Raw genomic sequence first — 15,429 nt, 5'->3', positions numbered from 1 at the left:
AATGAACGCCGCCGAGCGGCCGAGCCGCGGCCCTATCGGGCGCGAGTGGAGCTCTCCCCGCCCAATGGGCGTGGGGCTCCCAGCGCCGCGCCGCTCCCCATTGGCCGCGGCGGGGCGGAGGCCGCCCAATGGGCGCGCGGGCGGAGGAGGGGAGCCGCGTGCAGCGGGCGCCTAGGTCCCTTTGCGGAGCGCTGCGGCGCGGCGCGCACCAGCCCTGCCGCTCCCTGCTCCCGCCGCCATGGCGCGGCCCCGCAGCTGACGGCGGGCTCCCGGCCCCTCTCCTCCGCCTCCTCCCCCTCCCCCGGGCCCCGGCTCGTAGGCGGCCGCTCCCGGCGGCGCCGGCTTCCCCAGCCCCGTCCCCTTCAGGCTTCAGCAGTCGGGCCGGGCGGCTCCCGGCCGCGCCATGAGCATCGTCATCGGCATCGGCGGGTGAGCGCGGCGGCGGGGCGCGGGCTGAGGCGCGGCCGCGGGGGGGAGGCGGCGCTTTGTGGCGGCCTGGCGCCGAAGGGACGAGGCTGAGGGGTCCCCGGGGCTTTGAGGGGTCGCCGGGGCTCTGAGGGGACGGGGCGGGGGGTCCCCGGGGCTGAGCTGTCCCCGTCGCTCTCTCTCAGGGTCACCAATGGCGGCAAGACCACGCTCACCCGCAAGCTGATGCAGGCCCTGCCCAACTGCAGCGTGGTGCACCAGGATGACTTCTTCAAGGTGAGGCGGTGCTCGGCTGCCTGCTGCGGGGCGCGGAAGGCGGCTGGTCCCGCTTCGGGCTCGGCGGTGCTGCTGGAGGAGGAGGAGGCGAGTGGCCGTGTTGGTGGGGAGACGGCAGAGCTGGCCTGGTTATCTAGGACTGCTTCTGCTCGTTATCTGCATGCAGAGAAACCTGGTGGAGGGTTAAGATTGCTGTTGTTTAGCTTCAAGCTTCAGTTTTTTTGTTGGTTTTTTTTTTCTTGCTTTGAAATGGGGATCTAGCTCTCTGGTAGATGTGCTGACCAAGCAGATGTTTTCTTATCACTGTTTCAGCCTCAAGATGAAATAGAAGTTGAAGATGGGTTTAAACAGTATGATGGTAAGGCTTTGTTACAGTGTTACCAAAACAAAGTGTAACTCAAAAAACTTAAGTGCTTTAATCCTTTACATGCATTTTTCTGTGTACTGACTTTGTTGCTAGATGATGCTTAGTGGCTGGTTAATGGTAGTTGTGTGTTTTGTCTCAGTGATTAGTGCATTAGATATGGAGGCTATGATGAATACCATCAATGCTTGGGTAAAAAACCCAGTCAAGTTCGAACGTTCTCATGGGATCAACAACACGCTGGATGCCCAAATCTCACCAGACAGGGAGGGAGGAGATAAAACAATCCACATTCTTATTGTTGAAGGCTTCCTACTTTACACCTACAGGTAATCAAGTTATGATTTCATATATCTTGATTTTTATATGAATTATGTGACAACACAATAAAGTGTTGTTCTAAACCAAGAGTTAGCAGCTGATATTGACTAATGGTGTTACTAGTCTGAAGATAGCTCCAGACAGAGAACACATGTAGTACAGATGTAGTGTTACCTTTCTGTTTCTTGCTACTAATGAAACAGACTAGCTGCAACCAAATGTGTCTCTTTCAGGCCACTGATTGATATTTTCCACCATCGGTACTTTCTTTCCATTCCATATGAAGAGTGTAAAAGGAGAAGAAGGTAAGTTTATCTGTGTAAGTTCCTTTGCTACCCTGATAACGTCTTAAGCAGCTCAAGACTTTGTTTCTCTTTAAAGTTTTTTTAGATAAGAAAGGATTAACACTAATGCAGCTACTGTATTGAAAAACTGTAGCTTCTTCCACTGGACAAGCCCAAAAGGTTTCTAACAAACTATTGTGTACATGACACCAGTGCTCAGTGTAAGATCAGTCTTGGAATCCTTTCCACATCTTGCATGCTTTGGACCAGCCCATCAAGTTCCAACTTTTTTTTTGTATCTCTGCAGCTGTATCTGTTTTCAGCTGTTGCTAAAGAGATGCTAAAGACTAACTTTTAACCTCAAAAACTACTCTGAATGCTACAGATTCAGGCTAGGGTGTAGAAGAACTGAGTGCATGATATGTCATTTGCCTAAATGGTAATTAGACTACTCTTGAATAATAATGTCTTAATTTGCAGTTCAAGGAATTATACTGTACCAGATCCACCTGGATTGTTTGATGGCCACGTTTGGCCTATGTATGTAAAGCACAGGAAGATAATGGAAGATCTTGGTGTTGATGTGGGTAAGCCTTCAATAACAAAAGTACTTCTGTAAGATTGTTTGAGGACAATGTTTGTCAAGTTTAGGATATACATGCTAGTTAAGTGTAAGAGAAGAGTTGAAACTCTACTGCATGGAGTGTATTTTTCTAGAAAGTCAGGTGCATGCCCTTTAAATCAGGATCTGGCAGGCTTACAGAAGCATGATTCTATTATAGGATTCTATTATAGCTCTCTTATTTTACATTCTTAAGTGCACTTGAATGGAACAAAATCAAGGGAGGAGCTGTTCAATGAGGTGTATGGGCAGATCCAAAATAAGATTGAAGAATTAGTTAATATGCAGGTATGTGTTCATGCTTGTAATTGGAACTCAAAAGCAACCTTTTAAAAGGCTATGTTTAAAACCATGAAGCTATAACTTGAAATACGTTTGTGTCTATCTTTGTGTTTAGAAATAAGTTGCTGATTCTTGGGACTGAAGATGATTCCTGTTTGCTCTGAGCTGTCTACCTGACTGCCACTAAAGTTCCAGCTTCTGTGAAGACTCAATTATTGGATCTGACTTTGTTCAATTTCCCCTGAAACTGAGCTATGTATGGTCATAATAAAAAAAAGTATTTCCCCCTCAGCTGTCATCTTAATTTGTGTTTGAACCTAGTAGGTGTCCCCAGCTGATTTAAGTCTTCTCACAATCTCCTATTGAAAATTCCATTTGTTATGTTCATAAACTATAGTAAAACATAACAAAGGTGATGCTAAGTGGCACAATGCTGCTAGTGTACATAATGCATATTTATGTGACACAGGTATATGTAAAACACAAAGCTTTATATGGGGAATTAGCATGTATGAGGCTTTTATGAACACATCTGCTTTCATTAGTTGGAGAAACAAGTTCCTGTAATTGACAGGGTAAGAGAGAAGCTGAATAATGCAACTGTGCTGAGTCTTATCTGAGGAAAAAGGTTTAGGGTATAGTGATATGTCTTAAAAAAAAAATCTGGAAAAGTGAGAGTATTTTCCTTTCAATAACCTGCACTAATTTCTATAGTCCATCTGCAGTGCTTTTTGATGAAGAAATTAGGACTGAGGGGGTGACTCAAAAATGAGAGAATGAGGTGGTTTTCAGACTTTTACTAGCGTGTAGAGTCACTGAAGAACTCTTCCATTATATAAGTTTATGGTCAATGATTGCTGTAGAAAATTTCAGTAGCATCCTGTAGCTCAAGGCAAGCTCAAACTTAACTTCAACCTCCAGTGTACATACAGAATTAGTTTAAGGCTTTGGTTTACATAGAAGAGCATTGAGTGTATAGTAAGGCTTAGCCCCTAGTAGATAGAAAGTAAATTTGGGATAAAAGCTTCCTTTTAAAAAGTCAGTCTATTAAGTGGTTGTCCAAGAGGGAGTATGAGTACTCATGCACTATGGCCAGTCCTTATGTTTCAAGAGTTTTGGCTGTGAGCTGTTACTTTACTTCAAGCCCAGATGCATTAGTTTCCTGATAGGAGCTGGTCCTCCCCAGTAGCCCCTAGAAAGGGAGAAAGTTGTTTCATCACATCAAAGTCATATCTGCACATGCTGTCAGAATAGGTGTAAGGGGGGGGGGAGGGGGATGTTTTACTCCCTTATGATACTTTCATTTACTAAGAGAGGAATGCTAGGGGTTTGTCTTGGAGAATCAGTTTTGCTTCAGCTAGGTTGTTTCAACTTGCCCAAGGGTTGTCCTTCTGTGAAGTTCAATACTTTTCCTGCACAAGCCCCCGTTAGTAGCAAAGAATGCTCAAAAAGTTTAAAGTTCACTGTACAATTACTGTTCTTAAAAGATCTTGTTATCCAGAACAGGTACTGGTACCTGTACCTGGCTTTGTTCTGCACGATCATACTACCTATGCCTCCTCAGACTTAAAATACTTACTTGAGTAGTGCATTCCAATAGAGAAAGGGCATCATATCAGCTTTCATATGGTACATGGTTATCCTCTCCTTACTCTGGTCAATGGGAAAGGTCTCCAAAGGCTGAGCATTGTAGTCAAACTCTGCTAGAATGACCTTGTTATAGCCTGTTACTAGTGGGCAGGAAGTATATCCATCATACTGGAAGGAAGAATACACCATTTAGATTAATCTGAGTAAAGGCTAGATTCTCAAGTATTGCGAGTTATATGATTAACATTAATATACCAAAGTAAGGTTCTAGGAGGTTTCTGCACTTAGTGTTAATTCTAGCAGGCTTAAAAGGCTGACAGTTATGAGCTGATAATCATCATAACCAAGCTATTTTCTTTCAGTTGCAGATTGTATATTTACATAATGACACTACTTAAATTAGAATGTACCTAAACAATTGCCTAAAGGGCTTTGTGTTATTAATTGCTGGCTATTACTGTAACCAGCAGCAAAGATGACCAGTAGATAAGGACAAGAGCTGGTGCTGGCTTTAAGGGACAGAATATGAACAGGTTCTTAAATATAGTCTTAAGAATTTCCAGGGGATCGCAGCAGTATGGACTGATACTCAGGTCAGTACCCCAGGAATATTAACTGAGGAGCTGTGCCTAAAATGAGAGCTGTCTCAGAGGAAAAAAAAAAAAAAAAAACAGTCACAGGCTTAACAGCTTCTGGAGTACAAAAACTTCCATTTAACTCCTTAGAAGATCGTGTTCTGTACACGTGAGACAAGCTGAACATAGTACAGATATATAGGGTTTGTGAGGGTTTTCCTGGAGTAGGGATTATACTAGCCAACAGTCTTACTCCAAATAAGTCCACCTGCACTGTCAACGAACCCAGCCCAATCAGCTTTTCAACTTCTTCCAACTCGGAAGGAAGGAAATAGATCACGTTTTTAGAGACAATACCACGAATATGAATTGTGCTACTAAATTACTACTATGACATAAGTAATTAGCCATTTAGCACCTCTGCTGCTGACATGAAGCCCTTTCTGTCTTCAGTTCATGCAGTTTAACTGATTGTCTTAGCAGAAATTCCTGCATGAGAGTGGGTGTAACATTCAAGACAACTTCCCCCTAAGACAAAAGCTGTAGGTACCTTTTTAGTTGGCAACTGGTTCTTCATTACCAGGGAAATAGTTTTATCAAGCACTCCAGACTGGGCAGCTACATAACGAAGAGAAGAAGAAAAAAAAGTTTATTAAGGCTTTGCTTTAGACAGCAATTACTGTCATACTGCTGAGCAAACAGTAGTAGCTGGGTATGTTAGATAATTGAGCTGTAATTGAACATATATGTCAAATCAGTCTGCAAATTTTACAGTCCCAGGTAAAGGAAAAAAAAAAATCATACTTGCAGTAACACTTTGGCCTCATTGTTTCCAATATGCGAAGGCTTAACAAAACTTGAGCTATATGTTTCTAGCCTATACCCATTCTCCCATGCTGAATTATACTTGTCGAGTCTTCCCAAACACTGAAGATTCCAGCACACTGAAGTTTGCTGCAATAGTTGCCTATACCACTCTTCACATTACTCTACAGACCCTTGGATTTGATTTTCTTTCTTTTAAAGTTACAAGACCATGTAAAGCATTTTTATATTGGACCCTGTAACTACAAGAATGAACACGTGATTCCTCAGTAGAGACTTATCAGCTGACACACATGCATGAGCTGCTAAGATAGAGTAGAAAGTCTGGTTGCTGAATAATGACAATGCAAGAGTAGCACATTCATTTTATGCCATTCTGTGAACACAGAAAATAGGATTAGTAAAGCTGTCAGGCATCTGAAATGAGAACTGGGGGTTAATGGCATCAGTACAGTCTTTAGCTCGTCAGTTGGCCCATGAGACTTAAGTCCTTTAGAAAGATGGAAAAAAATTGAAGTTCAGGCCTCAAGAGTAACAAACGAAACAATCCATCTGTTTTAAAAGCTTACTGTCACTCCCACACTTCCCACTGCACACACAAACACACATAGGCCTTTACCTACAGCTGCAGCAGTTTTTGATGTTGGGAGGTTGGTGCAGTCTCCAATACCAAAAACATTAGGATACTTTGTATGTTGTAGAGTTTCCTTATTTACATCTACCCAGCCGATTTCATCCGAGACAGGGCTGTTGATGAGTACATCAGGTGGCCCCATTGGAGGCGTGACATGAAGCATTTCATACTAGGCAGACAGAAAAGGCACTAAATGTCTAGTTTATCAGAGCAAATCATACTTGTATTGATGTAAGGAATTAAAAACAGTATGAAGAATTCTTTTTTATTTTAAACGTGGGCATACAGAGTGAAACTTTGATCTCAAATTTGAAGTGCATCTTTTCCAAATTCCTTATTAACATGAACCTTATCAGTCAACTCCATGTAAACTGGCCTAACAGAAGTTTTCTTTCCTCCATATATATGCCTGAGACATTCCCAAATTATACTAACAAGGTATACAGGACTTCAGGCATGGTTTATTAAGTCATTCCCCCCGCCCCCGCTTCTTTCCACCTTAGTTTCAAACCTGAATCTTCTGAAATTAAAGTACTACAACATACTACATGGAGGAAATGGCAGTATACAATAGAGCAACAGATTACATTGTTATACTGTGGCAGTTACATTACAGTATATACAAAGAAAAAGGACAAAACCAGAGGCCTGAAAGCTTCTCACCTGATGAACTTCAGTCACTCCAGGTTTGTCCAGGTTTTCAAACACAGCTTCCTGCTTGTCTGCTCGAACTTCAACAAGGTTCCGCTTATAGTTAACAGAAATATTCCTCTCTTTTATTATTTCTGTCAACGCATCAGCATACTTCTTAACACCAAATATGACACCGAGTGAAGTGTTGAACAGTATGTTTGCTTTGGGTCGTTTTCCTGTCTGCACAGAAAAATCAAGTGAGCCTTTTCTATTTACAAAGATAAGCTAGCAGATGCAAGAGAACTATGCCACACTACTGAAAAGTTAACAGAATAGTGCAGTTCAATAATTAGTGTAGTACTAACATCAGAACTCTTCAGATACAGTATTTCACAGCATGTTAGAAGCCAGACAGGATACATCCTTGTACCTTAATTCCTACGATACTTTACCCCTTCAGAGTAAGGTACTGAAGATGTCCCCCACACAAATTGCTAGGGAAAAGAGATGGCTGCAATTTGTTGAACAACGATGCTGTATGCAGGTTAAACATCTGTAGTAGCATTCTGAAACTGTCAATTCTATGCATTATTCAGATACCCAGTAGGCTGGTCATGTAATTTTAAAACATATGGAGCCTGACGCTTCTACTTGAAGCTGTCTTCTGTTCCCACTAAGCTTGCTTTATTTAGCCACTAAGCTTGCTTTAGTAGGCACTGGCTACTTAAAGCAAAAAGAATGACAATGTAAGCCAGCGTGATTTTAGTGTACCTCCTGCAGTTGTAAATTAGGCTGAGAACAGTTGTATCAGTAGCTCACCAGAAGCAGGTTAAGCAGTTCATTCCTTATGAATTCTGAATTCTGCAAGTTTCTCCAGTAATAAATAAATGCAAAATGCTTATGCACAATTCAGTTAGCTTCATTTAGTAAACATTAAAAACAGAAAAGGCAACTTGGTCACTTTCATTTAATAATCCCGAGTCACATTTCTCCCATGTGTTTTTTTTATTTGTTTTACAGATAATAAAAACCTCTTAGAAAAAGCCTTCCATATGTGGTAAGAGACATTGTCAGAGAGAGGAAAATACTTACTTTCCTCCAGTAGGCCTCTGATAAATACATGATTTTCTGAGGAGCCCCTGCACATTTCACTGGAGTGTTTGGGAAAGTGAAGATAGCATTTCCTTCCTTGAAATCTTGCAAAGCTTTCCATGTTTTCTCTACCGTATGAACTGAATAATTGGAACCTATTTTAGGGTGATGAAAACCCTCAGGCAAGCCTTTGATCTAAGGAAAAAAAACAAAGGTTTAAAGTACAGACAGCAAGAATTTTGTCTTCATCATCAAGTATTAAATGGAGACTTAAGAAACAGCTATTGAAGAAAAAAAGAAAGCTCATACAAACCTGCTAGTTGGTATTTTTGAAAATAAGTTTACCAACCAAACAGATATTTCCATCAAAATTTAGTAGTTGCAATATTTACTGAAATGACTGTGGTCTGCAACATCTGTACTCTAACTGTTCAGTGCAGAACCAGACCCAAGTTTTTGTAGACTAGAGCACAAAATTCAGAGTAAGAACAGAAAAAGTCACTGCCACATCATTTTAAGTAAAAAAAAAAATCACGCTAAAAAAACATTATGAAAGTTTATAAAGCGATTGAAACTTCTCACAATACTTAGTTGCAGATATCTGTATTTCCTGAGGTTGTTTTGCTGCAGCTCTGTCTCCAATAATTATTTTCCTACTCGTATGCCAGAGCATCTGTTTATGAGAAAGGCAGTTGTCCCTCTTTCAAAATAATTGATTGCAGAACTTCTGAGAGAAAACTGAGTCACGTTACATCACTGCAATGTGCTTGAGAGATTACAGTCTACACCAGGAACTATGCTGCTGGTGAAGACAAATGAAAGCAACCATCCTTTTTAAAATGGCCACTTTGGTTTTAACGCCATATAAGCCTGTTACTATGAATTTTATTCACTAAATTCACCAGAGTGTAATAGCGATTAACTGTATTACATGGATTCCACTACCAAATACCAAATTTCTCAACACTCTATTTATTTTTTTCAAGCAGAAATTTAAATGAAGACTAAGAGAGACACTGAGCACAATGCAATTCCTCACTCTGCTGATATAATCAGCTGAATTCATCTTGTGTGACTCTAGTTAACTAACTCTTGCTTTGTGTATGCATTAGGAGCTATTCAAAAGGAGAGTCAAATACATTATTAGTTACTACATCATATGCTGGGCAGGTTAAAGCCAGGAGTGTCAAATCTCTCCAACACCTTGCCTTTGTGTTTTCCTCTTCCTATGCAGTGCTATGATTATTCTGGTGCCATACCATGAGTTTGAGTGCCACTGTAGAAAAGTACAAGAAAACTAATAGATGGGAAGGGTCCAAAGGCATATTCACACACAGATGTAACAGCTGGTTACTTCTGAAGTGTACCCTTTAAAAAAAGGTGGTAGAGAGGGTTCAAATTGATTCTTCAGGACACATTTTACTAACTGCTCTGTGTTCCTCATTTCTGCTTACATTAGAGATGCCTCAGACTGCAGTCTGCATACCTCATTGTCTCATCACAGACTACACTTGATGTTCAGATTTAACTTGCTGTCCCATCACCTGGTGTTGCCATAGAGGTGCCACAAAGCTATCCTAAAAGACCTCCTCATGGGTAATTTGAGTTTTTACACACAAATCTGTGGCGGGACACACTTGATACATTAGGCTGCCTTCTGACTCTTTGATTCATACTAGCATTCAGTATCCTGCAGTAAAAAAAAAAAAAAAAAGTATACCAAAAAACCATTTACATTAGTGAATCATGAGGGCATATGATGCCATTAAAACTAATAAAAACATGATTACTACAAAAGAAGTACCTTTTCGTAATGCAGACTAATCCCAAGGGCAATTATCAGATACTTGTAAGATATCTGTTGTAGAGAGGGGAAAAAAAAGTATTTTAGAGAAGAACAAAACCAACAAACAAAACATTATCTCAAAGAAAATTTAAGATATCTGACAGCAATCGAGTCATAAGGGCAGGCATTATGAAAGTAAATGTTAAGCTGTAATAATAATTTATCGTTAAAATGCTAACTGCATTAAGGGTTCTACACACAAGCTTTGCTATACAGGAAACCAAGTGTTTTGAGCAAACTATTCCACCTTTTGTATTCAGTTCTCTATAAAGAGGAAAAAGACTCATGATGACAATGTCTTAAGTTGAGGTTATTCTAACCTAGTTATCTGTAACAATTATTAGAAACAGATTTTAGAATCAAGTACTTCTCATAAGACTAAGCAAATTTCCTAGCCTCCTCAGTGCTTGGGAAGGTTTTGCTCCATAGGTAGTTCCAAGGATATCTGCAAGTGATGGACAGACACCAAATAAGTGACTGAGATTAACATTTTTCTGATGTTATTACCTTGACATCATTCTCTAGCCTGATGCAGTTCTTATCTGGATCCAGTGCCATAACTCGAGACTTAATCCACTCAACACCTTTAGGCATTACACTTTCTGTTGGACGTGCAGACGTTTCCAGCTGCTTTGCACCAGCACCAACCAGGGTCCACAATGGCTGATAGTAATGAGTCTGAAAGAAATGTTTAAATGACTATTTAAGAAGAGTTTACTTGAACTTTAAGATGCAGGTACATCACTTCAAATAGGAAGTAATGTGCTATTCTCAACCAAAGAGCTGTATAAATAACCAAGAGTTTTGCCTGACAAAGCTGAACGGATGCATGCATCTCTATGACGGAGCAACAAATTTCAAGTGAAGCTTACTGAAGGCATGTTAGTTGGCTTCTTCTCCACAGTTAAAAATATGTGGGGCTGAAGAAGGATGAGAACCAGATCAAACTGGTCACATATGTAAAATGCTTATTGCTTTCACTGTGAGAAGTCTTACCTTACTTGGTTCAACAACAGCCACATTTTCTGCCCCCACTTTCCTCTTCATCCGAGCACTCATGGTGATTCCACCAGAGCCTCCACCCAGAACAAGTACTTCATAATAATCCTTGGCAGCACACCTGGCAGCTGTATGTAAACCGAGGGAGCTCATCTTCTGCGCTCCTGGTTTCAGCAGCCATACGCCAGGACGGAGACAGGAACAGGACAGCGCTACTCCAATTGCTGCCATCTTTCAGTAAGCAGGAAGCTGCAAGATAAGGAAAGGCACCAGTTAATGACAGAAGGCAGAGTTCCTATTTATTTATGTGGCTAGATGAGTCTCCAAGGCACGAATTGTAATACTAAACCTCTGTTGCAGCCAAGACACTAAGTTTGCAGACTGATTGCAAGCAATTTGGGAAAAACATAAAAATTAATCATGGCCTCTGCCAGGAAATCAAAATTTCCTACAAGCAAATGAATTCTAACAAAGGGTAATAAGTTTTTCAGCTTATTTTGGCAGGAAAGTGCATCTGATGCTGTAGCATAGCTGATGCATTTGCTGTAACATTTACTGTTACACCAGCTGTAATATCACTACACCCTGAAGAGATGAGTGCCACAAGAAAGAAAAGGATTTCCTAGGTTGCAGTGTGGTGCGGTTGTAGGATTTAATGTTGAAGATCACTGAAATACTGAATAAGCGAGTTGTGCAAACATACTGAGTGCCATTCCACTGTTGGAAAATAAATCATTACATTTGTATTTGAATGCCAACATAGACCAGCATATGCGTACAGCAGACGTTCCCCTTCTCCCCACCTCTCGGGGGTGCAGGCCATGATGGCAAGCATGCCAAGTTTTCCAGTGCTATGAGCAAGGGCATGTGTACTAATCTGCTGTTGCAGGAGAAGTAAGGAGCCCTAGGCTTCACAGGAAAACAAAGTTCCATGAAACAAGAGTTTACATCTTCCTACATTTGGGATCTTTAAGTACACCTAAAATACTTATTTCTCTGTCCATGATCACCTCTTAGCATTTATATCAGTAAAGCAGCTGGAAGCAAAGGTCAGAAACCAGTCCTTACCCTTGCTAGAGCTGCACCTTTTCACGTGACAAGGAAGAGTCAGAACCAGGAGGTGGTGGAATCTTGACAACTGTAGTCAAGTGGATAGTGCAACTGTTTTACCTAAATGTCAGTTAATGTTAATCTCCAAACATGTTTCTCTCCCTGTGCTAGAGTGAACAAGAACTTTTCGTTTTCTGAATACATTGCCTGCACATGTTGAATATCAGTTTTTAGCTTCTCAGCGATAAAACAGGTATAAACTCATTTTAATTCATTTCCTTATTGCAGCATTGCCAATAAAGAATGAGTAAGCATTATAACCTGAAAATCAACTTATGACAAGATTTTCATGTGTACTTTCACCTGACCCCCTTTATTTAATCCCTTGAATCACCAGGCAAGAACTGCAGCTTTTTCACTTCTAAAGGGTAAAATTCCTTTATGGCATTTACAGAGAGGAGTTTGAAATCTAGACCAGAAATTTCAAATATTAAAAAATAAATAAATAAAATCCAAGGACAACTCCAAGAACTCTCTGCTACACTAGACATAGCTGAGCAATTCATTCTGCACCTTCTGTGTTATCTTAGCCTCACCTCTGTGTACCCTAAATTCTTTAGGAAGTCCCATTATTACCTCTCAGAGTATAACTAGTTTGGGAAGGAGAGAGAAAACATGTGAGGTGTCCTCTGCAAAAACAATTTTATTCACTTTGTTTTAAAGGAAGTTTCCAAGATACAGACATACTCTTCTCATCCTCTTCCCTGTAAAAAAACAGCAACTCTCGAGTGAGTTAGTTTCACTTTAGAAGGATGTTTATTGTTTATCTCGTGCAGGCTGTTCTTTAAAGAAGTGGACAACCTGCTCAAGCATGCAGAGGAAGTTGTAGCCCTAGAAGTAAGTTACCCAGTAGAGATGTGTCATGCTCTCTTCAAGTCAGAAAGAGGAATTTTTGTGATGAGTAATTTCTGCAACTTCCATTTGTGACACAGTTTTAAGAGGTACATCCTGTTTCCCCAAGCTCATGAACAAAGGGTTTTGGTTTGGTTTTATTAAACCAGCAGAGCAGGCACTGTGGCCTGCTGGTTGACAGTACACAGCATGTCCAGAACAAGACTTCATGTTTGTAGTTCTAAGTAAGGAATAATTATCCTCTCTGACCAAACAGATCTTGAAGTAAGCACGTTTGTAAGCATACTTACAAACACACAAAGACGTACCCTAACTACAAGCAGTCTAACAGATGAGAATGCAACATTATGTTGCTTTTAAGTTGTTTTAGAGCACACAAACAACCTGAAGTGCCATTTGCAGACAGGTGTTTAAAAACAAACAGCAAAATCCTTCATATTAAACTCTCAAATTAACAGGTCTGTCAACAACACACCAGTCCTCTAATTTGGGTACAGTAAAAGGGACGAAGGAATCGCAGAACAAAAGTGAAAGAAAAAATAGAAAATTAGTAATCAGCCTACTGAATTGAGCTGAAGTCTTAAGCTTTTCCAAGACCTTTGTAACATACAGCATGCTCATCTAGTGTCCTTTAAACTATATATAACAGAACATCCCGGCTGGCACTAGCCTTGTATCGCACGAAATCACATTCCTGATGAAGGATTGAATGCAAGTCTTGGAGCTCTGGCTAGAAAGGTAAAGCCCACAGCACTTCTCCATTTAGCGAGGGCTGCACTTTGCCTGAGCCAATTCTGCTGTTTCAAACTAGTTCTGTCACAGCAAGTAGAACTGTATTCCTATTGCTTGCAAAGCACGGTTTGTTACAGCATTGACAGCTTGAGTAATGCTACTGCAGTACAACTTGTGTAGCACACGTAAAAATCAGGTCACACTGTGACTCTGAAGTTCACAAAAATGGCATTTCTACCAGGAGAGGTAGCATATCTAAGCTTTTTTTCTTTTCTTTTTTTTTTTTTTAAACAGACTAAGCTTGAAGGTAGTCACTAACTCCACTCATAAATCTCCTGTCCCTTTTACTGTAAGGCTATTTGTAGAAAAATTAGATTCACAAAAGAAAAATGTATTGATATGATAATCAAAGATTGCATGCTGCATGCTTTTGGAATAAATCTATTTAATACTGAAGAAAACGTGATTAAAGATCAGACTGAGCCGAAGAGCTCCATATTATCTGGTGCTTGCATGCCATCGAGCAGGTTAAGGTAGTATCAACAGAAGAACACTGACTTCCCAGGTAAAAACTAACAAATATAGGAAGCACCTCTCCAGAATTAGTGACCTATGTACCTTTAAGAGACCGAGAAAACAAAACACAAGAACCATCTTCATTAAGCTGCTCTTAAAAAGCAAACAAATAACATTTCTACAAGCATCATGGAGAAAACGATTGCCAGCTTTTTTTTTTTTTTAATTTGCTTTAAAGATAAACCTTGCTAAAATGGGCTTATTAATTGATGCATTATAATTGAATATTTTTGTGCATTTTAGCTAACTGCCATCTCCACACAAGAAAGCAGATTCAGCAGAACAGGACAAGCGCTCCTCAGCTAGTTCTGTGCAGAACCCAGCGCAGAGCAGCTACAACCCACCCATCTGCATTAAAGTTTCGGCTACAACCTCAACCTCCCCCCAGCCAACGAACAAGCTCCGAGGGTGAAAGTTGTCTTGGGTTACGGTTCTGCATGTATTAATGGCCGCAATTAAATAAAACGAACCTCTAATGGATAAAGACACGGACAGTAAGTCCGAAACAAGGCTGGTAACCACAGCCAGAGCGGCTAAAGAGGGGCACCGAGGCTCAAAGGTGCGTTCTCACTTCCCAGCTCCGCCAGCCGACCCAGCACCTCACCACTCGCTCGGCGCGGGTACATCCCCGGGCCCCGGCAAACACGGCCCGGGCCTCACAAGCCGGTCGCCCGGCAGCCGTGCGGGCTCGCCCAGAAGCCAAGGGGCCAGCAGCCCGGCGCCCCTGCATGGGCAAGACGCGGCAGCTGTCAGCTGCGATGGCGCGGGGGGGGGGAACCCGCACACCCTTATCTCCCCCTCCCCACCGCTCTCGCCTACCCCCCCAGCCCCGCACTCGCCTGCCTGGTGCGCCGCCAGCCGGGCCCTGAGGGGAGGGAGGGAGAGGCGGGGAGGGAGGCAGGGAGGCCGGGCCAGGCTGGGCCGCCCCTGCGCGATAAGGGGCGGCTGCTGCCCGGCCGGAGCCAGCCCCGTCCCTGCCTCCCGGAGTCGCCGGCTTAGGGAAACTTTTTTCTTTTTTTTGTTTTTTCTCCCCCTAGGTTTCTTTGTATTGTAAACCAAGTGCTCTTACAGCTCGCCACACGTAAGGCTGGAGTCGCAACACGTTAAAAATGTGTGAAAAATAAAAAGCAAAGTGCCCTTGGGAAAGCAGGCTGTAGCTCACCTGCATGCATGGAGGAAGAGGAGCCTCCCAGCCCCAGTGCCAGGCTGCTCTTGTTCCGCCAACTGCAGCACGCTGCTGAGCCAGACCTTAAAATACTTCTCCCTACAACTTATAGGGCCTTTGATTTATGGCATGCTGACAGGGTGAAGTAATAACAGTTGTTAATCCACTGAATCATATTTGTCAAGCCAAGAAAATCCATGCAAAGATTAGAGCTGAGAGTAAATA

At 41.8% G+C, this 15,429-nt stretch overlaps 2 protein-coding genes across 10 annotated transcripts; one reads left to right on the top strand and one right to left on the bottom strand.

Annotated features, from left to right (window-relative positions):
* Positions 1-137: 137 nt before the first annotated feature.
* Positions 138-2,866, top strand: LOC310904885 (nicotinamide riboside kinase 2-like). 4 transcript variants are annotated; one of them, XM_083850158.1, is made up of 8 exons: positions 138-429; positions 612-702; positions 1,015-1,060; positions 1,209-1,395; positions 1,621-1,692; positions 2,152-2,258; positions 2,490-2,581; positions 2,691-2,866. In XM_083850158.1, exons 1-8 carry the CDS (start codon positions 404-406, stop codon positions 2,694-2,696), a joined length of 627 nt encoding a protein of 208 aa, XP_083706284.1. In that variant the 5' UTR covers positions 138-403; the 3' UTR covers positions 2,697-2,866. The 4 variants fall into 4 exon arrangements, with proteins under 4 accessions (XP_083706284.1, XP_083706286.1, XP_083706283.1 ...); XM_083850157.1 differs by having other exon boundaries at positions 180-429; positions 1,191-1,395; XM_083850160.1 differs by lacking the exon at positions 2,490-2,581 and having other exon boundaries at positions 151-429.
* A 491-nt stretch (positions 2,867-3,357) lies between these two features.
* Positions 3,358-15,315, bottom strand: SQOR (sulfide quinone oxidoreductase). Of its 6 annotated transcripts, none has more exons than XM_083850149.1 (10): positions 15,202-15,315; positions 10,891-11,018; positions 10,278-10,448; positions 9,729-9,782; positions 7,925-8,119; positions 6,863-7,072; positions 6,185-6,368; positions 5,291-5,358; positions 4,155-4,333; positions 3,358-3,767 (listed from the first exon to the last, which is right to left on the bottom strand). In XM_083850149.1, exons 1-10 carry the CDS (start codon positions 15,209-15,211, stop codon positions 3,710-3,712), a joined length of 1,257 nt encoding a protein of 418 aa, XP_083706275.1. In that variant the 5' UTR covers positions 15,212-15,315; the 3' UTR covers positions 3,358-3,709. The 6 variants fall into 6 exon arrangements, with proteins under 6 accessions (XP_083706275.1, XP_083706272.1, XP_083706271.1 ...); XM_083850146.1 differs by having other exon boundaries at positions 10,767-11,018; positions 15,202-15,309; XM_083850145.1 differs by lacking the exon at positions 15,202-15,315 and adding an exon at positions 14,879-15,033 and having other exon boundaries at positions 10,767-11,018.
* Between the last annotated feature and the right edge of the window lie 114 nt (positions 15,316-15,429).

The sequence above is a fragment of the Anser anser genome (genome assembly GCF_964211835.1).
Source record: "Anser anser genome assembly, chromosome: 10".
Lineage (NCBI taxonomy): Eukaryota > Metazoa > Chordata > Aves > Anseriformes > Anatidae > Anser > Anser anser.
Note: the sequence above shows the minus strand (reverse complement) of the source record. Positions and strands in the feature narration are given on the sequence as shown.